General features: G+C 38.6%; 1 protein-coding gene across 3 annotated transcripts in view; it reads right to left on the bottom strand.

The window, feature by feature from the left end:
• Positions 1-9132: 9132 nt before the first annotated feature.
• Positions 9133-24673, bottom strand: part of TIPARP (TCDD inducible poly(ADP-ribose) polymerase) — a 28786-nt gene continuing 13245 nt past the window's right edge. For 2 of the 3 annotated variants that reach the window (XM_082394367.1, XM_082394368.1), the window contains exons 3-6: positions 18612-18780; positions 17129-17289; positions 11923-12201; positions 9133-11238 (exon numbers count right to left, since the gene is read on the bottom strand). In XM_082394367.1, the coding sequence (XP_082250493.1) occupies positions 10791-11238; positions 11923-12201; positions 17129-17289; positions 18612-18780 (1057 nt within the window). In that variant the 3' untranslated portion in view covers positions 9133-10790. The remainder of the gene's footprint in view (positions 11239-11922; positions 12202-17128; positions 17290-18611; positions 18781-24673) is intronic. The other variant, XM_082394369.1, reaches the window with a different exon arrangement.

A 24673-nucleotide genomic window follows, 5' to 3' on the forward strand; every position in this document is an offset into this window, starting at 1 on the left:
GTTTAAATGGGGCTCTGCCACTCACTGGCTACATTCTCTTGATCTAAATAATTTATTATAGGTCTTATTTTCTCACTGTAAATTGAGATAAGGCCTGGCATTTAATACATAGTGTAGCACATAATAAATGTTCAGTAAATATCATAAATATTCAATAAACATTTCCAGCCTTCCAGGGTCACCCTTTTCTTTAATATTCCAATGAAGTAATTCAATTCCTCCCATCTCACTTTTTTATGAGAAAGCCAGCACATGCCCCTGAATTTCTGCAGAAGGTTCTTAAATTCTTTTGGTGGTTACAATTTCCTGGTGGTTGCTTGATATCTCTTTCCTCGCTCAGTTGTCCATCACCTGTAGTCTTCCATCCTATTCCTTCTCCACATGACTCCCAAGAGTGGACATAATCTCATTTCCAGCATTCCTTGAGACTCAAGGCTATCATAAGCCTTAAGACTTATGTGTGTGGATAACACAGGGTAAATACTGTTCTGAACAGGAATCAACTTAAAATTTCGGTATCACACAATGCCCTTCCTAAGTTCATGGACTACTGTCCACTTCTGGGAATATCTTATCGATTCTGTACAGTTTTGGGCCTGGCCTGTCTCCCTGTTGTTGGCACTACTCTTTCCTTTCTGAGAACTTTCTGCCTTCTTAGCTCTTCATTGAATTCCTGCCCCAGTTTCTCAGACAACTACAGGCTACTCTATCATGCCAAGGCCTTAAGCATAGCTGCAGTCTGAGCATTAAACTCCTCCAGGGTGCTATTCACACAGATGCGTGAATAACACTCCCTGGAGTTATACAATAAGGCAGCCCTGACCCTCTCCATCAAGCCATCAAGAGTGGAGGTGGTGAAAAACTTTCAAAATCAAGAATCCATTAACATATCTTCCAAAAAAAAAAAAAAAAAAAAAGAAGAAGAAGAAGAAGAAAACCATTCACCATAGGTCTCTATTTCTCACTAAACAATCAATAGAAGCTTTTGAATCTACTGTTTTTCTTGCTCCAAAGTTATCAGATTGAATTCTGAGGCAGGGCTCAAGGTCAAAATTTTTATACTTTCCTTGTGAGTCTTTATAGTGGAGCTGGACACTATATAATTTATTACCCCTACTTTCTTTCTAGATCAAGTACTAGGTGTCTTTATTCTTTTCTCTTTCAACCGCCACCACTACTGATAGCAACAATGCTATCATCACCAGCACCACCGTCATAACCTACATGACCACCTTGACGATGAGCATGACTCCACTACCACCACCACCATATCATCTCCATCACCACCACATCACCACTGCTATCATCACAGTTAACATCAACATGAAGGGGGATTTCCTGGAGGTCCAGTATTTAGGACTCCATGCTCTCACTGCCAAGGGCCCAGGTTCGGTCCCTGGTCAGGGAACTAAAATCCCACAACCTACACTGCGTGACCAAAAAAACAAAGCAAAAACAAAAACATGAAGGACCGACATCATCACCCCAATGATCATAATCACTACCCCCATAGCCATCACTACCACCTCGCTGGCTTTTCTGAGGTCCTGTGGCAATTCTATGAAAACCTGCCAAAGCTCTCTAGAGGTCTTTATTTTGTCTCTGGGTATGTCTGTCTGCAGCTTCTAACATTTTTGTTCATCAGATACCCTTTTCTCCCATTTCTGGAGAGAAGACTAGAATAAAACCCATGTCCCAGTGCTGATCTCTTGCATATCTGACATTGAGGCCTCTTCAGACTTGGGGCTGATCCTGAGCCTTGTCAAATATATGGTCATAGCTCTGTAATATAGTTTCTACCCTTTCCATCCTGTTGTCTCTCATTGTCTCCAGTGAAATGCCCTGTACTATTTCTTGGCTCTGGGGAACCCCACCACCATCCAGACAACTCTAACTCTTGAAAAAGGGGGATGGGGATTATTATAAGTGACCTCTTGCCTTTAGGGACTTCTTTAGGCCCTTGGCCACCCTATGACAGAAAATTCCAAAGTCAGAAAAGGTTTCCGTCCACTTGGAACCCCAGTAAGAGACTGACCATCTGCCACTATTTTATCCAATTGGATTCTCATCTATTCTGTCCTCTGATGGGAGGTTTCTATTGAACCAGAACAGCAAGGATGGGACTGCCTTTCAACTGGTGTGTCTATCAGTGCAATGATGGAAGCCTTCTCATAGTGGCCTCATGATCCACCACTGACCCCAAAGTGAAAAACATGCCTTCACAAGTAACGTCAGCCACAAGGGCTTAGACTTCTTAAAGGTTTTCAGTTTTCTTTTTGAGTTGAATATAGTCTAATATAGGATAGGGAGGGAAAGAAAATAAAATATTAACAAGTAATAATAATACATTCCCTGTAATTAGGAGCACAGCTACAGTAGGAGCGAGAAGCAAAAATTTAATACAGTACCTGGACATCTCAAGTAACAAGTCAAATAAACTAACTATGGTTCAATTATTTACATTGAATGAAAAGTGGTATACAGCATAGGTGACCTCAGGCTAGTAGTAAGGTTTTATTGGAACACAGCGATTCTCATTCACTTAGACAACATCTGGTGCTACTTTTGTGCTACGATGGCAGGGTTCAGTAGCTGTGAGATTCTGTGTGACACACCAAGTCTAAAATATTTATTATCAGGCTCTTTATAGAAAAATTTTGTCAACCCTTGCTCTAAATAATGAATACTTTTCTCTTCTTAGAGCTGACAGGAAAGTGAATTAAACTGGTCTTTCTTTGTATCATAGAAGTAAAGGCTTAACCCCAGTTAAGGCATTGGAAGTAGGGAGTAGTTGAAGCAGGGCTTCTATATATCCTGCTAGATCTGAGGGCATTTGGTCCTAACTAATAGTAGAAAAAGTAGCCTTCCATCTTCCAACCCTCAGTCCAGTTTACTGTATTAAGAGATTGCAGTTAAGACCCCAGATGATAATAAAGAGTCTCTTTGCTTTGCTTCCTTTGGGCAAATACCTCCTCAGAGATCTTGTGGGAAGGTGAAGTGATGGGTCCAAGGCAGAACGGGGCACACCAAGGATGGGGTATTCCTGAGTTTCTCAGTCAGATACTGCCTGGTAATATCTTAATTCCATGATATGTTTGTGTGCATTAATGGAGAAAGCTACTGAGTTTGCTTGCTGATAATGAGATAATTTAACTTTATTGTCTCCAAGTAGGCTTATCTCACTGCCACAAACTCAAGGCCTATAGTGTCCCAGCAAATTCTGAGGGATGGGTGTCCATTTCTGATGCTGCCCATTGCCAATCCTACCTCCCCTCCCAAATTCTGAGTGAGAACCCCAGTCTTCTGTAGCAGTTCCATAAAGCTGAGGGGTTGGCATTGATGCTAAGAGATGGGGTAGACAGTTAACTTTTGTGTGTGTGTGTGTGGTCAATTCTATTTTTTTTTAAATTGAAGTATGTTTTCATTATATTTTACTTAGCTGTATTTTTTTAATGTTTGTAGTTTATAGTTTTAAAAATTGTGATTAGGAAGTAGGAGATCTTGAGTCTAAAACCAAGGAAACTGGATACTTTAACTTTACAGGGATTTATCCCTACTCCCAAATATAGATCTTCAAGTTTGCCTCATTTGAGTCCTTGGACTCAAGTAACAAGAAGTCAGCTTTATTATTTATTTATCATTGTGCTAAAGGTTTTACATGAATTCTCTCTCATTCCTTATACAGCCCATGAGGTTATTATAAGGAAACTGATGCTAACCTGCTAAAGTTACCCCACGTGGAGATAATGGTGCTAAGGTTGTTTCTGCGTTCCATGCTGCACGGTCTTTTTGATGTCCGTCCATTATAAGGGCCAAAGTTTCATATTAAAAATAGCTCCACTTAGAATCTGGAAGTTTCACAGACCAGACAGTGGTAAATCCAGCTTTAAGTCAGTTTATAAGCTTTCTGAAGTAATGTTTTTCTTCCATAACCATTTGGTCTTTAAGTAAATGGGTACCCAGGGTCTTTGTTAAATAGATTGAAAAACTTCCCCAAGGGGTGCTCTTTAATACAATTCCTTCATTTAACCTTGAAAAACAATATTTGCGATAGATAATTGTTGGTTTTTCTCCCCAATGGCCATTTTCCTTTTTCCTAACAAAACCCCAATCTTGTTCAGGTATGGGTGATCACTTGCTTAATGGATTAGTCCCCTGCCCTAGGGAGTGACTGTTGGTTAGTCCACATCTTTCATAGTGATTCTGTCCCCCTTGCCAGGGATTGGTTTAAGCATGGTCACCAGATGCAACCCAGGACAAAAGATAAAAATAGCAGTCAACTAGGAGGCTTTTGTAAGATTTACTAACTCTTGAAAGAAAAAATAAAAGGCACTAGATGAGGATCATCTCTTCCTACTTTTGGATGTCACAAATGAGATGTATTGTAGTACTTGGAGCCAGAGCAGTTATTTTGTAATCATGAGGGGAGAACCAAGAGCATCATACAGAATCCTGGGAGCTGTTGCACCTTTGAATTAATCAGTGTTGGAATAACCTGTTCTGGATTTCTGTTATGAGAGATAAAGAATTCATTGTATTCATTATGATTTAAGACATCTTTATGTATTTTTACCACAACAAACTGATTACCTTGACCCTGTCCACAAGACTCTTTGGAGGAAGGTGTAACAGAGAAAAGCAAAGCTAAGCGGATGCTCATTCCTTCAAAACAAAGCTCCAAATGAGGTCCTCTGTTAAGAAGTTCCTGATTACAGAAAAATAGGAGCTGGTTAGGAGTGGAGTTAATCTTTCAGTTTGAGGCAGTAAAAAGACAAGGGTTTCTGATATTCCTTAACAAGGGGCTGAGGAAAATTCTGTACCTTGCTAAGTTAAAGGAAGCTACTTTATATCCTGGAGCAGTGCCCTTTCAAGGAGGAATTCCCTGGGTTCTAGGAGCTAGTCAACAAATGTTTTCTAAATAGATGTGTACTCTTTCCTAGTAGGAACAAAAGATCACTCAAAAGAGGCTTGAATCTTCAAAGTGAACCCACTATTGGACAATCTCAGTGCTAACATTTTTCATCCCTACATCTTTTTCACCAACCCTTTCTCAAAAGCAATTTGCTTTGTCTCCCGTCTTTCTTGAAGACTGGGCTATCTGACCAACTACAGTGCTTGTCTTTATTCAGTCTTTAAATACCTCTTAGAAGCAGCCTTATTTTAAGTGAGGTTTGTCTTTGGTATGCATGTATACCACTCCTGGGAAGCCACGGGTGGTCTACTCTCTTGGGATTTCACATAACCTTTAAAAATTTCCAACAAGCGTTGGAATTTTTCATATTTGTAGTGTTCTTTTTAATTACTAATTTATATTAGAACAGCTTCCTGATGATTCTTCAATATAATTTCTATATATTTACTACTTGTATTAGCTTCCTATTGCTGTTGTTACAAATTACCCAACTTAGTAGCTTAAAATAACACAAATGTATTATCTTACAGTTCTGGAGGCCGGAATTCCTAAAGTCAAGGCGTCAGCAGGGCTGCGTTCCTTCTGGAGGCTCTAAGGGAGCATGTTTCCTCACCTTTTCTAGCTCCTAAAGGCCACCTGCCTTCTTTGGCTCATGGCCTCATCCTCCATCTTCACAGTCAACACCATAGCATCTTCCAATCTCTTTCTGACCTTCTGCCTCACTCTTACAAGAACTCTTGTGATTACATTGGGCATCCAAGGATAATCCAGAATCATCTCCCCATCTCAAGACCCTAATCATGTCTGCAAAGCCTTGTTTGCCATATAATGTATTCACAGGTTCCTGGGATTAGGACTTGGATATTTTGGGGACGTTATTCAGGCTACCCTACTACTACTTCTATTATTACTACCACTGGCTAAAATTTGATTGCATACCATGAGCCAGGCACTGTGCTGCTTTACATTCTTCATCTCAGTCCACAAGCCACACACTAAGATCGTGTAACTTTCTCAAACAGACTTGTGACTAAGCCACTGCTCTCTGATGACAGTAATTCACTGCAAAATTGAGTAACAATGATTCACAAAATCTGCATTCCTACTCCTATCCAGCACTGACTTATATATGCCTACAAGTTAATTATAAATGAGACCACAAACTTGTATTTTTAGAAAATGTAGTCATATGGGTAGAAATTTACATTTAGAAGAAATTTCAGCTACATTTATGAGTGGTTGGAACTAAAGCTTGTAGTTACTGGGTTCAGTTGGCTTAGATCATTGAGAGTAATTCTCATTAGATTTATGGCTGCCACTCCTAAGTGGAACAGTTCATTGAACTCAGCCTAGAAATTATGATTTAAATCCTTAACCAAGATACTATGAAATGCAAACCTTCAAGTAGGACCTTTGTCAGAAAAGTGTGGGTTAATGCCCCAAATCCATCATTGTTCCTCAAAAAGATTTATAAACTGATGGTTGCACAAGAATTTCATATTAGCATTGAAGAGTCTTGCATTATCATGTAGTTCAACAGTACCTGTTTAGTGTTCTCTTGCCACTCAGATCTGTTAGATGCAGTCCTTAATGTGCTGTGAAACACTCTGAAGTGCAGCTGATGTATGTGGACATAAGGCCCCACAAATGACAATTTGGCACCTAAAACTTGTTATTTTAGAAGGGGTTAGAGGCTCTTGAACACTGGGTTGAGCCTCTTAGCTGATTTGATTAAGGCTATTTTAGGACTGGATATAATTGAGATAGACATAAAACTTGAATATAGAAATAGTCTAGCCCAGTGGTTTCCAGCCTGTTGGCTGTAAACTTTAGCAGCATATGGGAGTTATCGTAAGGAGCCCATTAATCCATGTGAGCACTAAACGTTGCCTGTAGACTAAATATATCCTACATATCAAACGTAGATACTGTTGTGATATTAATATGAATTTGCTTTAAAAGATCACTGAATTCATAGAAGCTTTTGGTCATTTTTCATCTTATTAATGGGGTACTTAACAATTAAGCCCATAAAATTCTGACATCATCAAAGTGGGTGGGCATCTTTGCTCTGGTTTGGAGGATTTAGCAGTGTTCATGAAACACTTCTAACACACAAATCTTCCACATTCATGTTAAGATTAAAGCCTTAAAAGAGCTGCCATATGAGAGTTCTATTCAGGCGTTAGTCTCCCAAAAAATATGCTGAAGAGTGAGTAAAGCAATAAAATAAGACCAACTAATAATGCTGATGAAACTCTTCGATAACATATTTTTCTACCTATGATGATGATAGCTTATGAGTAAGGTAAGCAAGCTAAGGAAAAGTATTGTTTTATTTCTCTAACTTGCCTGCAATAAGAGTACCTAAATCAATAAACTAGATGGGTCTGTTTTTAAAACCCAGCACTATCATTTCTAAGGAAAATGCTTCTGGCTTTTTCTTTTTTTTGACATATAGTTGATTTACAATGTCGTGCTAATTTCTGCTGTATAGCAGTGACTCAGTTACACACATGTATACATTTTTTTTAATATCCTTTTCCATTATGGTTTATCCCAGGAGATTTGGTATAGTTCCCTGTGCTATACGGTAGGACCTTGTTTATGCATTCTAAATGTAATAGTTTGCATCTACTAACCCCAAACTCCCAATCCATCCCTCTCCCTGCCCACCTCCCCCTTGGCAACCACAAGTCTGTTTTCTATGTCTCTGAGTCTGTTTGTTTTGTAGATAGGTTCATTTGTGTCATATTTTTAGATTCCACATGTAAATGATATCATATGGTATTTGTCTTTCTCTTACTTCACTTGGTGTGATAATCTCTAGTTGCATCCATGTGGCTGCAAATGGCATTATTTCATTCTTTTCTATGGCTGAGTAATATTCCATTGTATATATGTACCACATCTTCTTTATCCATTCATCTGTTGATGGACATTTAGGTTGTTTCCATGTATTGGCTATTGTGAATAATGCTGCTATGAACATAGGGGTGCAGGTATCTTTTTGAATTAGAGTTTTGTCTGGACATATGCCCAGGAGTGGTATTGCTGGATCATACGGTAATTCTATTTTTAGTTTTTTGAGGAGCCTCCATACTGCTTCTGGCTCTTAATTTATAAATAAACGCTATTGATTTGTACAGCACTTTACAAAAATTTGCATTATAGGGTCTCAAAGTTGGAACATTCTTATCATTTGTAGTCTTAAAAAACCAGAAAATAACTACAAAGATGAGTAAACTAACCACATGAAACCATCTTACCTTCCTTAAATAAAGGAGGGAAAAAAACCCTCTGATTTATTAAACTGACCATATAGGACTGTTTGGGTATTGCATATATTCTTAAAGTCATTTTCAGACCTAGTATAACAAAAATTCATCCTCAAAGACCAGGATTTCAGGCCCTAATAATTATTTTTATATCTAAGTCATTTACTAAAAGAGGTTTATAGCAAAAGGTGGAGTTGGGTTTTGGAATTTATAAATACAAAGGCCCAATATTTATTAACTTTGCACACATAAACCTTCCTGTCTACAGAATTGTATGACACTGGAATATCTTAGTTTGCAGACTCCCCCTGAAAATCTTAACCATAGTTTAAGAGTGAGTTCCAGCTTTCTGAAATGGTGTGAATTACAGCTGTGCCAGTAGGGAGATAGATTTACTGAATGCTTTTCAGTATGTTTTAAATCTATGGAACCATTACAAAATTTAGTCTGATTCCATAGTTCTTGCTTAGTTAGAACATACAATACTATACATGAATTTAAAAATCATTACACTGGAGAGAAAAGTACTGTCAGAGAGGCTCACGTTTACCAATTGGGTCACTTTAGGTTAGCTGAAAGCGGAGGTGCTTGAGAGCAGATGAGATTTTTACACTTTTTATATTTCCTTTAGCACTTGTTGCAGGGGACAACCTGGTCATATTTTTTACTACAGCAGTTTGCTGAAATAAAACTTGTCCCTTTCCCTCAAGCACTTACCTGCAAAATAAAATATTCACTATTCTCTTGTGACTTATAGTTGACTGCCAGATAATGTATTTTTTGCTGATTCTCAGAGCACAAGTGTTTAGGCAGCAGTTTCTGGTTAGGTCTGTTCATTCAGTCATTCAATCACACATTCATTCAAGCAATCGATCAGCATTTACAGATCACCCACTACGTGTCGAATGCAGTTGTCTTAAATGGAACCAAAACCACAAGAAAAAGTTTTAAAGAATTACCAGAACTTTTATTTTTGCTTAGTTTTATTAAAAAAATAAATATGTCATAAAGCTTTTTTTTTTCCTTTAGGGAGAAAAAACGGAACAAGTTTCATAAAATCAAATAAGCAACGGTAAGGTGTCTTAACTTGAAAAAGATTGGGAATCACTGGTTTACAAGTTACAACTGAATGAAAGGACAACTGTACCAGCCTCAGTGGGCTGCTTCATGCCAATGGCAGCAAACAACAAGATCTACTAGGGCAAAATAAATTACTGTGTGGAAGCCCTGGTAAGTGCTTAAACAGGCCGAGTCACTGTGACATCAGGATAGATAGATCTTGCTTTAAACAACAGAGAAGTTCCTGAAGGGTTGTGTGTAAATGAAATAACCACAAACATACTAGGGGAGCTTGGTACCTGAAAGAATTCCGTGGTGAATTCTTTTGTGAACAACCACTACTGCTTTTATAAATCCAGGTCCATTTGCTTTACTTAAGGCGAAGTACACCAAGCTGCTACCTCTCTGAGCTGAGGCAGTGGCATGTTCACCTAACACTGCTCCTGCTGGGCCAGTGGCACAATTTCCAAGTGTGTGTTTCTGTGAAGTAGTGTAAAATACAGAGTTGGCCAGGGAACCCAGCTGCATCTGGCAAAGCAGGTGGAAGGGTGGGAGCTCCATCTTTAACAATATTTCCATGTCAACAAAGACTTTTTTTTGAGGGTCTACTTTGTGCAAAGCACAGTAAAAAACCTGACCAATTCAGTTACAGATGTACTTCCTTTCTCTAAAACCTTCGGTCAGGGCCTAGGTCTGGAACCCTAAAATAAAGTAATACTTCTAATTCTCGGGACTGGCTTTAACCAAACTAGATGCCCAACTCCTTCAAACTGGGGTGGGATGATAATGAAAGAGACTGTTTTTTCCAACACTGAAGTTTAACACGAGAATCACATTTCATGTAGCTAGTTAATGAAAAATTTTGCTGGTGACAAACTTTTCAAATGGTTCCTTTTTTTTTTTTTTCTTACTTCCTCTAAACAGAACTCTGAGTTCTCGGGTAAACTCTGCAGAACAGTTAAAGTCATTGATGTTCTCTGGTTGGGTGACATATTTCAGTCCTACTGATAGAAATAGAAATTTCTTTCCACCCACCAGAATGTCATGAACTTATCCTACACCACAGCAGTGATGCTTTGCACAGGGATTAAATATGGTAGTACTAGTTTCAGTCAGTTTTAATCTTTGTAAATAAATAGAATCCTCACTTTGCTCACAGCCTCCATTTCATTTGGCCAAACTTCTACCAGGCTTAAGCCACATGTAATTAGTTAGGCTGTTCAGTTTCTTTATAAAAAATGTTTCTAATAACACTGCTGCCTATATGTACAGGTGTGAATGAAAAGAATATGCAATCTGTAGTCTTTTCCACACTGAGTACACTAACAACAATTAGTAAATAATTAAAGAATAAGTGGTCATTTTAAAACTTGTATTTTTCCTTAAAAAAAAATTTCACTTTCTAGCAACTTAAAAAAAAAATGGGTCTTAAAAGTGCCCTATTAATGTCAATGCTGTTCCCCACTCTGGCCCACCCATCCAAAACCTGCTACAAATGCTGGATTGAGTTTATACAAATAATTTAGCAGTACCAAGATTTTTCAAATGGAAACAGTGTTACTGACTTCTTCATACTGGATAACAAAATAAGGGTAACTCTGGTCATCATTGAAGATGACAAAAATCTGAGGCTCAAAGAAATTATCCACACAAGAGTCATACAGGTCACTGGTGACACTTCCGGGATTCACGGGAGGGGGCCTTCTCATGCCATGGCTGCCCATCGTGTATCTGCCAGTTAGCACTTTAGCCAGAAACATAAAATGGACTCCTTTGGAGGACTTCTTAGAAAAGTTATGCGAGTAGCTTGCCTTCTTTGCAAAATAACTGCCTTGTCCAAACATTGTAGCATGCTTTCCACAGACTCGAGGGTCAAAGTTGTGCTTGCAGATTCCATCTACCACATCCTGGGATGTTCCATGAAATAAATGTCTCTCATTTATTATTCTGTCACGGCCAAACATTTTCCTGTTCATATATTCCTTTTTCCTAAGGCAAAGAGTGGACAGGGAATTCAGAAAAATGAAGGTATAGATCAGTTTAATAGGCATGATGTAGTCGTAAACTTCTTTTTATGGTTTCAATGGGAAGGAAATGTTAAAATAGCTACCAAGGGCAAAATGTCATCAAAGATCATACTAAAAGTTTAAACTTATCTTTTCCACTGCAGACAAGAAAAGCCCTTTCCCTTTTTTCTCCATCAACCATTTGTTCACTTGCTCTCTCTTCCATTTCAAATCTAGTTCTCACATCTTCTCAGGGTGACTTCCTTACCTAATTCCACCAACCTGAGAGTCTCTTAATTCTGAGGTTCCTCAAATCTACATGTATCCCCTCTGAATTACATTAATTTGTTGCTGACTTGAGGCAGCATAGTAAAGCGATTAAGAACAAGGCCTCTGGTGCTAGACTGCCCAGGTTCAAATTCCAGCACCGTATCGTATTAGCTGTATGACCTGTGGCAAGTTACCAAGCTTTTCTGTGACTCAGTTTCCTTTCTGTAAAAGGCAGATTGTAATAATCTTTCTTGTAGGTCTGTTATGAGAATTATATGTGAGTTAATATATGAACAAATATGACATTAAGTTCTATGCAAGTCTCTACTATTATGTTCTGCATTTGTCATTAGCTACATCAAGAAAAGCTCTCGAACTTTTCATACTGCTGACTCACCTTTTATATTTCTCCCAAAGAAACTGGTTTTGGACTCTCAGTATTTGCAAAATTCTATATTTAAACTCAGGCACAGTCTTATGAAAAAGATTATAAATGATTCGATAACTTTTGTCCTCTGCAGAAACAGGCACTTGGATGAAGTCCTGAGATGGATGCATATACACCCAAGTTTCAGGGTAAAAGTTTGCTGAGGTGACCCCATCTGGGCAGATGATTTGTGATGATGAGGTTGCTTCAAGAGGCGGAGGTGCCTGTGTGGGAACACCACCAAGTGTCCTACGAGGGAGAGGGAGAACGTCAGTGTAAAACCTCAGCAGTGAGGTGCTCTACATCAAAACCTCCATCTCACATACACTGCTCTACAGCAGTATCTAATATTATAATTTGAATAGCTTCAGTGCTTGTTTAAAAAAACAATATAGAAAATGCTATCAACTAAAGAAAAAAAAAATCTTAGAGCTAACACAGCCTGTATAGAGATAACCTATTATTAGCTTCCCCTGGCCTCCTCCTTGTGGAGAAAACTCTGGAATGTACTGCTGCAAGGCAAGCAAGCAAATGCCAATTTATAAGTATCTTTACCTTCTGAATCCTGGATTCCTCTTTTGCCTGTATAGTTATGCTCCGTTTCAAGGGAGCAACAATTTATATACGTTCCTCAAACTTTGCTGTACTAAGCACAAAACGTATCATTGCTAGAGGCTGTGGACATGGGGAAGCATAGTGAGTGGAGGCAAAGTGAAGTGGGGCAAGAGGGAGCTAACAGGGAGATGACAAAATATTAAAAATAAAAAGCTTATACTTTGGTTTTTGTGTAAAAACAAACAAATCATGGAGTAGGCATTGAAAGTTGGCATTTGCTTCAGTTTTAAGTATCACATATAACAACAAAACCGTCAATACAATTCAAATGTTATAGCTTTAGATGTGCTTAAGATGGAGCTAATTACTTTAAGTCCTAGACACTAGAATATCCTTGAACCTTAAATTCAGGTCTGTTACTTTGAAGGATGAGTTTAGACAAGCAGTTACTTATTCCTGCCTGATTAAATGATTTAAATCATTTTTCTTAGCCATTTTCAAAACAGAGCAAAAGGGAAGAAGCAGAGAGAAAGATAATCCTGACCCTGAGACCCAGATTCAGGGCTGGGGTACTACTCCACTCATCAGCATACAGTGGTCACGGGGAAGCCCTGAGTCTGCCAAATGGATTAGGAAACTGAAATTTTCAAAAGAGCTTTGGGACACAGAGGTTACAACAATAGGTGAACATACATCTAATCTCCAGGAGGATATTTACCATCAGCCACCTTACACTACTAAGCACATACTGTGGACCAGGCACTTCACACCCAGTGTCACTACTTGTCATAACCCCACACAATGGCTTGGTTATCCCCACTTTTCAAATCAAGAAACTGCCAGCACAGCTAGTAAAGAACAGAGACAGGATATGAACCCAGGCCTATCTAGTTTCTAAGCGCATACTCCTTGCATTTCCATATATTTCACAATTCACATGTACATATATTTTCTTCTTCTTTGTCTTCTTTTTTTTTTTTTCTTTAAACAAGGCTTGAAAGTGATGGATGGATACCAGGATTGCAATTCAGGTCTGCCTGATTCCCACTACCATTGCCACTACCCCACAGCCTTTTGACTTTTAAGAGATGGCTTGCTATAGAGGTACAACCTGCCTCCTTTATCCCCCACCTCCTTCAAGTAGCTGTGCCTATGATTAATGTGCCTCAAAGTCCCTTTGTTAGACAGAGTTCTCGGTGGATCCGGGGCTTGCAGAATCCCCCAGGTGCTTTTAAGTTCAGGAGATCTAAAGGGGTGCTGTTTTCCCCAACCTTCATGACAGAGGGCACAACAGTTCTGGTCTTCTGGAGCATTTTCACAAAGCCCTGACATTCCTCCAGAGCCTTCCTTCACTGGTACATTTTTTTGAAAAGAGGCCCCTACTGCTTTAATCAGACTCTGATAGGTCTGTAACTCCTTAAAAAGCCATCACCATTCTAGAGGAATGGCAGGAAACACAGACTATAAGCTCCTTATTTTTAGCTGTTCCCTCTATCCCTCCTCTGCAAAGAGTGTAAGTCCTAACTCGCCAGTTTTCCCAGTATTGTTAGGGGTTGAAGTTACCAGCAGAGGTTTCTGGATTGAAGGAGGAAGGTAAGATTCTCCCAACCACTCTGCCCAAAATAGGTTTTAGGCTGTCACAGCCATACTGAAAACGTGGCACTGACAATAGAAGAGACTGGTCCTTTTCCTTCCGCTAGCACTCCTGCCTAGAAATCAGTTTCACAAAATGAAAGCTTCAAATGTCTCCTTTCCTTTCTCAGGGGACTGGGGGGGTCTATGATTTCCTTACATATGCTTGAAGATGAGCCTGTGTAAATAAATCCCATCTATCCTAAGACATTCAATCAGATTTTATGTATTTGGTTAAGCATCCATTCTTACCCATGGATGCTTACTTTCAATAAGCCAACATCTTAATTGGGCTAAAACATAAAAATGTATATAGACATCTGTCTGATGGAACTCTACACTCTGGTTGCCATGGGTTAAAAATACATATTCTAAGCACAGTTACAAATGTAGCTCTATTTTCCAAGAATGCTGAGTCTGTATTCAGCTCATGGGTATTCCAGTGACATACTGCGAGCTTCCCACACTGTAACCAGCCTTCTTTAGAGAGGCAAAGTCAAAGGCTATGGCACTTGTACTCAAGGGCCTCTGAAGAACAAATTTTCCTAATCCAAGGTCACCTTTTATCACTCTCCTTCCCTCCCCTGGCCATTCTGAAAGACGTTTCCTAACCTAACTTCAGTGATGAAGTAAAAATTAATTTTATCCTTTTTGGGGAGGAGTCAAAGAACTCCTCTCAGGCCTTCTCATGACCATGAGGTGATTGCACAGGACAGATGTCCTTCCAGCTGAAATGGACTTCCAAACCTCTAAATCTGATATTTGTGTGCTTATGCAGCCTTAGCTCAAGTATTCTAAGAATATGAAAGAATAAGATCCTTTTTATCAGCCCTATTAAAAATCAGCAAGCACATGGAAAAAAATTTTAACTATGAGGAATGTTAGCTAAACTTGATTGTGGTAGCCATTTTACAACATATACGTATATTAAGTCATTACGCTGTGCACTTTCAACTTATACAGTGTTTTATGTCAATTATATCTCAATAAAACTGGAAGGGGAAAAAAAGCAGGGAAACCCTCATTTAAAAAGAGCCAAGCTTGCCGTAACTCACGAACGAAGCCCTCGCCTCACCCTCCGCCTCCCTGCTCCAGCATTCCCACTTCTTAGGCCTCTCTGATTCCCTGATAATTGTGGCCTTTTTGACACCTGTGTTTTTCTTTGACCCTTTGTGTTTGCTAACACTTAAAAACAAAACTTTCTTCCTGGCTAAGATCACAGTCTCTCTAGAAATCTACTTCTGAAATCTGCTTTTTGTAATTAGTCTCCCTCCTCTTTCTGCCCTCTAGGCCAGCCCCAGACTCTAGGGCAGACAGGAACTGAAGGCTGCATTTACCCATTCCACCCTGGTGAACTTGCTGCTTCTCTGCTCTTTTCCTCTTGAAATGTCTGCACTATCTCTTTGGTTTGCTAAGCTCCTACTTTATACCTGATGATCACTGTTCCAGATAAGAAGACTAAACTAGGAAATTTTAAAAAGAAAAAGAGAGTGACTTTCTTTGTTCTCTTGTAAGCCTATGTCATAAATAGGAAGGCCATATCTGTGGCATTAATTCTACTACTGCTCATATTATTTTTACAGTTCATACTTTTACAAAACAAGCCTAAGTTTAAAAAAAGGTGGGGGGAAGAGGGTATTCCATAATTATATAGGATCGAAACAAATCAAGTTTCACTCTTCTGTAAACCTCCCCCAACAATGCAGCACGTGAATGAGCATTCTCTCTCTCTCTCACAGAAGCTGCATCTCACTCGATTGGCTCAGCATGCCAAGCTGCCGGTCTCACTAATGAGTTCTACTGTCTCCCTAGGAGGACAATATGTTCCTAACTACTGGACGCTGACACTATCTCCAGCTGTGCTAGTGAAATGGCATTTTTATTAGTTTCTAATAATAATAAAAAAAAACTACACTTGAACCAAGAAGAAAGCACATATTTACCTCAAGTCAATATATATATTTCTAAAATCTGCCTTATTAACAAATTGTTTTTGGGTACCCAGCATTTCAGGGATTTTTGTTTATATTTTGTTTTTAATGTTCCCTTTGCAATCTCAGAATTAGAATCATTAACACTCTGCCATAATGATCTGGGAAAAACACACTTTGGGCTTGGAATAAAAAACTACTAGTAAGAATATAAAAGAAGATTTTTACCTCAAAGATCAGCAAAAGAGACCAACCAATATTACCCTAGACCTCCCCAGTTCATAAAACCAAGTAAACCTAGTAGCATTTTAAAAATCAAGCTCTAAATATGGTGTATCTGACTAGAGTAGATAATGATTTCCCTAGAGATACTACCTTTCAGACATGGCCTTGCTAATGGTAATGTGCCCCAGCTTTTGGGACCTATGGAGATGTGCCAGTGGGCTCTCTAGAGAGGCAAAAGAAAAATGGCACTTGGGAAAATGGAAGGAGAGCTCACCTATAATTCAGAAGGATGAGTTCAGTCTCGACCTAAAAGTATGACAGGTAATTTTAGTGCGTATTATAGGAAGATGGGGCTTACTGAGCAAATGAGAATGCAAATTATTTGAAAAGGTGAATTCTTCCCATGCAAATTCACTCAAGGAAGAAGAATAGAGAACACCACCTTGAGGGACTCTCTCTCTACTTGCCAAGACAGTTTACCTGGGCTGGGAAATAGTCCCATAACATAGAAGGGTATCTCAATCTTCCATGAAGGAGGCAAATGCAAACTCTGCCTTATTCCAGATACTGTATAAGTACTTTTAGCTGTGGAAAAATGTTAACTCTGCTTTTCAGTTCAAAAAATCCAATAGGATACGCACTCTTTTAGTGTTGGGTTAATTGCAGCTTATCTGAACTATATTTTTTGAAGAATTAAATCTAAAGAATAACTCAGAATTTTATATTCTAGAGGTAATAATCAAGTTAGTCTTTTACAGTCTTTTTCTCTTTGGCATTAAGTGTACATTTACATAAAATGGAAGCAAAGGTGAGACTTTCTGCTGGACACTTACTGTAAATATGGAAGCAGTATAAAACAGGAACGGAAGAGGGGTCTCCTTTTTATTTCTCTCCTGAAGAATGAGTTGTGAAGGATGTAGTGGTTGTTCCACATCATAAATCGGACCTCTTTCAAACCCCGAGAGTTGGCTTCTTCAATCAATCGAATAACAGACTATGGAGTAGAAAACAGAAGGTAAAGGAAAAAAAAAGCAAGTTAAAAAAGCAATAAATGGTAAATAGTCACTATAAGTTATGAAAAATGTTAATGTAACTAAAGGTAAAAATAGTTAACTTTGCTGTTAACATCAGAAGTGTTTCAATAAAGTACAGAGAGTCAAATTACCTCCTGTTACACGTAGGAATTTTATCTTCTTTAAAGATGCAGAATAGAAAAATGCTTCCTGTTCAGAACATGGATTTCCACCTTATGAAACATGTGAAGGATTAGTCTATTCTATTTTGAGGCTTTAAGAATGTCCTGGAGATTTTTTTTTTATATTTCTTAAGGGAGTTTCAGAACAGGATTTAAGATGGTAGTATATACAGTTCAAATAAACCAATTAAGTTCCAAACCCAAGAAACCTCTCTGAGGAAAAACACAGGGACAGTCCAACTATTCTGAGGATACATTTTAAACAGCCTCTCATTCTCTTTGAAAGGTATTAGATCCTAGTGACTACTTAAGAGTCAGAAATTTTAACTCAATATTGTGTTTTACACTAATTAACATACTTGGTCATTTTCTTTTGCTATTGCCTTAAAAGAAAACCTAAGGTAGATAAGTCAATTCTCCCTTTTTGTAATACTGGAAATGAACTTAATCAAATTGAAGAAGTCAGATCTTTGGAATGTGAAATTAATCTTTAAGTCCATTTCAGGGCACTTATTAAATGTGACTCAGAATTCTCATTCACAGGCAAAATAAACCACCATCATTTTAAAACCTCGCTTTGTGATGGATGAGCTATTCTTACCATCTCAGACTGAGGATGCATGTGCACATGTGATAGAATTTTAAATGACTGATTTGCCTGACCACAGTTCAGTAAACATTTTCAAGTACTTCTTCCAGGGGCTTAAGGGTGATTGTTTCCCCCTAGACTTCTAAAACGCTAATAGTGTAACACAAGATCCAACCACCAGGAGCCAGATATAGCCAATAGTTACACCAGTGCTCATCTCATTAAAATTACTCCAAAGGCGGCACTGAGTCTGAGTACTTACCACATTAAATACTTGGCTCCTGTAGTATAAGATACCGGGAAAACCATTTTCTCTCTGATAATAGTGGTATTCTATTTATGGGTTCCAGATTAATGGAAAAAAATATACTTTCAGAAAAATCAAGAGAGAAAAGCGTTACTCATATCAACAAGACTCAATTTTACATCCATAAGCTCTTTGATCTGTGGTTCTGTCTAGTCATCGTTGAAAAGGAACAGTGAAAGACAAAAAAATTTAAACGCACTTTTGGGAAAAAGAACCTGTAAATACCTCAGGATACTCTCTCCATCCAAAGTGGTCCCTACAGAAGAATTTCCAGACTGTGTGGTAAATAGAGTTGACATTGCTAGAGGGTGGTGTGGACAGCCTTCGCAGTTGGTCAAATTCAGTTGTTTCATACACATTCATGGCATTCAAATCTGCCCAAAATTCTTGTCCTCTAAAAAGACCCAAGAAAAAAATGAACTGTTAATAAATAATGGAAATATCTAAACATCTCATGTGACATTACAAATATCTAGTATAGCATACTGTAGAATTTTCAAAGCTTGTCTTGTTTGGAGTAAAAGGACATCATTGCTGGTTTTTTCCCCATTTCGTATATGCCTCAAGACCAAAACGTGCAAGCCATGGAGTAGGGATTGATTCTATCCCATAACATCACTGGCCTAAACCAATCAACACAGTCCCACCCTCCCTACCACAGTGGGATGAGCCAAACCTGGTCTCAACCAATCAGGGAGTCAGCTCTAGGATGAAGCTGACACAGAAAGCAGACAGAGAAATGAACTTCTCTTGAAGCTTGTCCTTTTTCAAGAGGCATCAGTTTTCCTAAGTCAACATAGGAATACACAATATTGTCTGGTGAAAGACAGGAAAAATAAAATGACCCCAGATGAGGCAAGTACTGCTAATCTACCCAACATCAATATTGTCCTTTATCCTGTGGGTAGAAAAAAAAGTTGACGAAACATGAGAAAAAATAGTTTGGATTATTATAAAGTTCAGCTATGAGAATAGTTTCGTCATTCTGTTATCTGGTCTGCTGCTGCTGAATAAGCACTTTACACGTGTGTGTGTGTGTGTGTGGGGGGGGGGGTTCTGCTATATAAATCAGAATCACTTAAAAAATTAATTTATAAAGGGTGGTCTAAAAAACGTGTGTTCCTTTTTTAATGGAACTTCATCTAGTGTTTGAAACATCTAGTGTTTGAAACATCTGAGTGTTTGCCATTAATGGCAAAATGTTCATTTTATTTTTCTCTCTCTTCATGTATATTTCAAAATTTCCCTAAGAAAACATAAAATAATAACATCACAGATATAAGCAGAGTGACTAAGCTTCCAAATACATTCTTTCAACCACAGATTTCTAAATGACTGTCTATAACACACATCCAAATACTCCAGATCCAGTGGCACTCAAAACTGGCTCAGGTGAAATCCAGGTGTTTGGACAGATATTCCCAATAATTAACATATTTCCTTTCAGTAAATCAGGATTTTGAAAAAGGTATTAATTTTGATCTATGGGTTTTGTTGGTTAGTGTGACGCTCCAGACTGCTCTCAGAACATTTGTTTCAAGGACTGTTAATAGTTATTCTGTGCAAAAAGCATTCTGTAGTCAAAAGTTTGAAAAACTTGGTTACACAAAGTTAAACAATTTACGTACTGCAGCCACTCCTCGGTCCCTTTAATATGCTAAGGTAGATATTGAAGTACCATGATGAGGGCTAGAAGGTACTCTTCTAAACCTATGACAGTGCTCTCCCTTTTACCCATGAAGACCTATTTAACATCTCTCACTAAACACCCCGGCAAATATGAGGGAAAGAAAATATTTCCCACCCTCCACGCCAATGTTCATAATTTGTGAATCAGGTTCTATTTGAAAAAAGAAAAAAAAAAAAATGTCATATACAACTGATGGTGCCATGGAGCACATAACTTGTAAAACAGCAGTATGTTCCTTTAAAGATTCCTAAAAAGCTTCCAAAAGCCCTAATTTCTTGCTTAATTTCAAGTTAGGATTAGGATGCCTAATTTCAGCCTAACTAGTAGGATGTAGTCTTAAATGGAACATATAATTTTAAGTGTGAAATGGGAAGAAGACAATAAAATGTAGTTTACATCACATTTGAACACTACTTTGTTTAAAATTATTTATGGTCAAAAGGAATACGTAATCCAAAATTTTAAAAAACATTTCTGGGAAATTCTTCAAAAAAGAAAAACATTGAAAACTGGAACTCCTATACCTAAATTAAATTTCACATCGAGTTGCTTTAAACAATTTTTCCTTAACTTTAGGAGAATCTGATGTTATCACTGAGTGGAGAGATATTAACCTCTTTCTCCCTGTTAAGATCATGTCCAGTTTCTAAACAGATTTTCCTGTTTTAAGTTTATTTCCCAGTAACTGTTCCTAATTATGAGTTAACAAATCCTCAGTATTTTCTTTATGGAGTTCTTAGAAGAGCAGTCATTATGTTAATAACATACATTATAATATAAACAGCCAATGCTTTTTGCTATTAAAGTATCAGATTTTATTCTGGACATCTCTCTAGCAATTTCTGTTTACTCCTGTATTATTAAGACTTCATAGATAATGATTTGCATGAGAAAGACATCTAAAACTGCAGCTTTTGCTACATTCTCTATGTACTTCAGTCCTTTGGGCATTATGAAATTTTTATGACAAATCCTAATTTACTACAATCAACTGTTCTGTGGATTGATGTTATCAAAGTACTGTTTTAGCGCTATTTGATTTTCAATATGCTTTAGTAGCCTTGACAAAGACAAAACAACAAATCTGAAAAACATTAAATTATCTTTTTATAAGATTAATTTTACCACCTGCTCTCCCTTAAACAGGGAATCCTTAAAAAAATCCAGAGCCGGGACTTCCCTGGTGGTGCAGTGGTTAAGAATCTGCCTGCCCATGCAGGGGACGTGGGTTTGAGCCCTGGTCCGGGAAGATCCGACAGCCGCGGAGCAACTAAGCCCGTGCACCACAAGTACTGAGCCTGCACTCTAGAGCCCGTGAGCCACAACTACTGAAGCCCATGTGCCACAACTACTGAAGCCTGTGCGCCTAGAGCCCGTGCTCCGCGACAAGAGAAGCCACCGCAGTGAGAAGCCCGCGCACCACAAAGAAAAGTAGCCCCCGCTCGCCGCAACTAGAGAAAGCCTGTGTGCAGCAACAAAGACCCAATGCAGCCAAAAAAAAAAAAAAAAAACCAAAGCCAAGAGTTTTTATTCTCCTCAATGTGCATCAGTGTAAAATTCATGCAACACGAATGCCAAATGTTCAACATCTACCACTCTTATCAAGCCATTGTTTCATGTTACCAGAAAGCAGTTATGAGTCGTGTGTGTGGAAATGGTGATGGTGGGCTGTAAGGCAATACACAAATAATTAAGCAGATGCAGCCCCTGGCTTCCAGGGCTTCAAGAGGGAAATAACTAACAAAATCTAAAACCAAAGAAGCAGTACACTTGCCTATCTAAACTCATCGGTGGCAAGCACACTCTGGGAATGAGAGGACAAAGAATGGGAGGACAAAGAATAGAATGAGAGAACAAAGAATAGAATAATGCAGCATTATGGGAGAGGAGATGGCTACTCCTCCAGGAATGGATAAAGGTCAGGAAAAGTAAGAGGCTTTCCAGTATCAATCCAAGATAGCTTTCTGTAAGAGAAAGAATTTTAGGAATAGTTTAATAGGAAATAACTACCAGTAAGTGAAGGTTGTGTGGAAGAACAAGAAAAAAAGAGTTCTTCAAGCATTTTGCTTGAAGGGTAGGGACAGGGATGGACAGGAACAGAGAGCTGGAAAAGGAAACCTAAACAAGGGTACATAAGAGATGAGAAAATGTGAACAGGGTATATAACAGACACTGTGAGAGATGTCAGGCCATGAGCTAAGGAGATAAGTCCAGGGTCTCAGAGCCTTAAATAAAGGTTGGAATTTAGAGTATTGAGCAGATTGTGATAAAAGGTCAAAGTAGTAAATACAGGATGTGTAAAAACTGAGCAACAGAGACAGTGCTAGAGATGGGGGTGGAGGTGGGAAGGATAGGGTTTCGTAAAGGCAATATGCAATCATCCTGGCAGATGAGAACCCTATCTGACTTAATGGTAGCCTTACTGAGGGATGGCCAGAAAAGAGTGAGTATGCGAGATAGCCACTGCGCAGAATTTAGATTTGGTTAAATATATCATGTGGCTACAATCAATCAATATGGACTCACCCAAAATATAACCTTATCATGATGAATTAAAAAAAATATTGTGAACAGATTGCTGATTTTTGCTTTGATGGGAAGAATGAACATGAACTGCTGAAATATTAACAATTCTGTGTCCACATGCTTCACCAACAAACATACCACCACATATACCAATACAAGAATCCAGAAACAAAACTAATTAAAAATTCTGAAAAGGACACCCATTCTCATAATTTAGATGCTAACAATGGTTTTTTTCCTACTTAACAAATACCTTGACACACCAACATTTCCAACATATATTATCAACACACAGAGCACCAACACCCACACTAAGTCAGAAAGTCTGCCCCACACACCATCATTTCTTCTATGTATATTTCAGATACTAAAAAGTAAAAAGGGCTTGCGATATAAATAATAGAGCTGTAATGAAAACCAAAACTATTAAAGAATAGTTGCTGAATGAAACAGAAATTAGTCAGGACATGATCTCTTCACTGGATAAATAGTTCTTGGGACTATGAATTTGGGAGCTCAGGAGAGTGTAACCGTTTTAGGCAATTTCTCTATAAATTGTTTGAAACCAAGAAAGAAATGTGACAATTGAAAACAAACAAAGGTAATCTTAAGTAGACACACTGATTAGGCACTGGACTACATGTTGGGATAAGAAGATGAAAAAGGCAAAATACCCAAAAGTCAGTGGGGAGAGAGAGAGACAAGCAAATCCTGTGGCACAGTGTGAAATGTGGCACAAAGGTGGTCTGGAACAATCCAGAGGCAGAGGGCCTAACTCTGCTGGGAAAGGGGTCACGCAAGGTGGTCAAGGAAGGTGTCCCAGAATGGATGAAACGGGAGCCAAGTTTGGCCAGCCACCAGGCAGACAATGAGAGGCAGGACACCACATGCAGAGTGACCGACATGTGTAGAAGCCAACCAAGCGAGGCACAAGAGACCCAGAGTGAGCAGCACATGCAGTTCACGTGGGAGGTCAGGGTGTATGTGTGTGTGAGTGGGATGATAAGAGATGAGACTGGACTGGATAGGCTGGCTGGGGCCAGATAACGAAGAGCTTTGTATGCTAGGTTAAGAAGTTAGGACTTGATTCTGTGCGCAGCAGGAATCATTGGTGGGTTTCAAAAAGGGTCAGACTTGCCTTTTATAAACGTCACTCCAACAGTAGTGGTATGGAGGACTGATTTGTTTATTTTTGGTAGAGGAAGGTGGGGGAAGGGTGGAGACAGGCCCTTATTTGCTAAATATTTATCAGCATGTTTATTATTAATATTTATTATTCTATGCTTAGCCACCTATAGCTACTAGAACTGCATATAAGGCAAATGATGGTAGAGAACTCAGGAGGTTAACAGTGGGGATGATTTGAGCGTATTTAAGAGTTAGACTCTAACTGCATAGAGGGGCTGAAGGGAGTAGAAAGGGTCCAGGATGTGTCCCATGTTTCTGATCTGGAAGACTGGATAATGGTGCCACTGAATGAAACAGGAGTCACAGGAGACGGAAAACATTTAAGTGGGAAGATGATGCAAATAAGATATAGAACTCAGACTTCAGCAAAGGTCAATTAAGTATAAAGTTTTCTGGACGCTACTCTGTACAGTTTTAACCAGGTGGGTTAGACTTCGGAACCTTGGCTTCCTGCCTATAAAAGTTAACTGGTTTCTACAAGGATAAACCTGTGACCTCAAACTAATCAACACCCACCCTAATCAGCTGGATTAATCAGACACAATTATTTATTACTATGATGTAAAGTGAAAATGTCTCCCCAAACTAAGGGTCATAATGATAGAAGGATAAAGATCAAATGCAATATGGAGACTATTTAGGCTCTTCTGCTACAGACTTGAGACAGGCATGACAGATGGGGTATGTTTGCTGCTGCTAAAGAAATTTCACAGGCGCACGAAATATTAGCTGGCTTTTGATACCTGGCTTTGATGTTTCCAGGAACTCATTTAGCAATGTTGGAATATCTGGCAGCTTATAGATCCCTTCAAATATGTTACAAGGTGATGAGAATCAAAGCCATGGCATATATAATACCAACATACTTTGTGACAGCAGTGTA

The sequence above is a fragment of the Balaenoptera borealis genome (genome assembly GCF_965194805.1).
Source record: "Balaenoptera borealis genome assembly, chromosome: 5".
Taxonomy (NCBI): domain Eukaryota; kingdom Metazoa; phylum Chordata; class Mammalia; order Artiodactyla; family Balaenopteridae; genus Balaenoptera; species Balaenoptera borealis.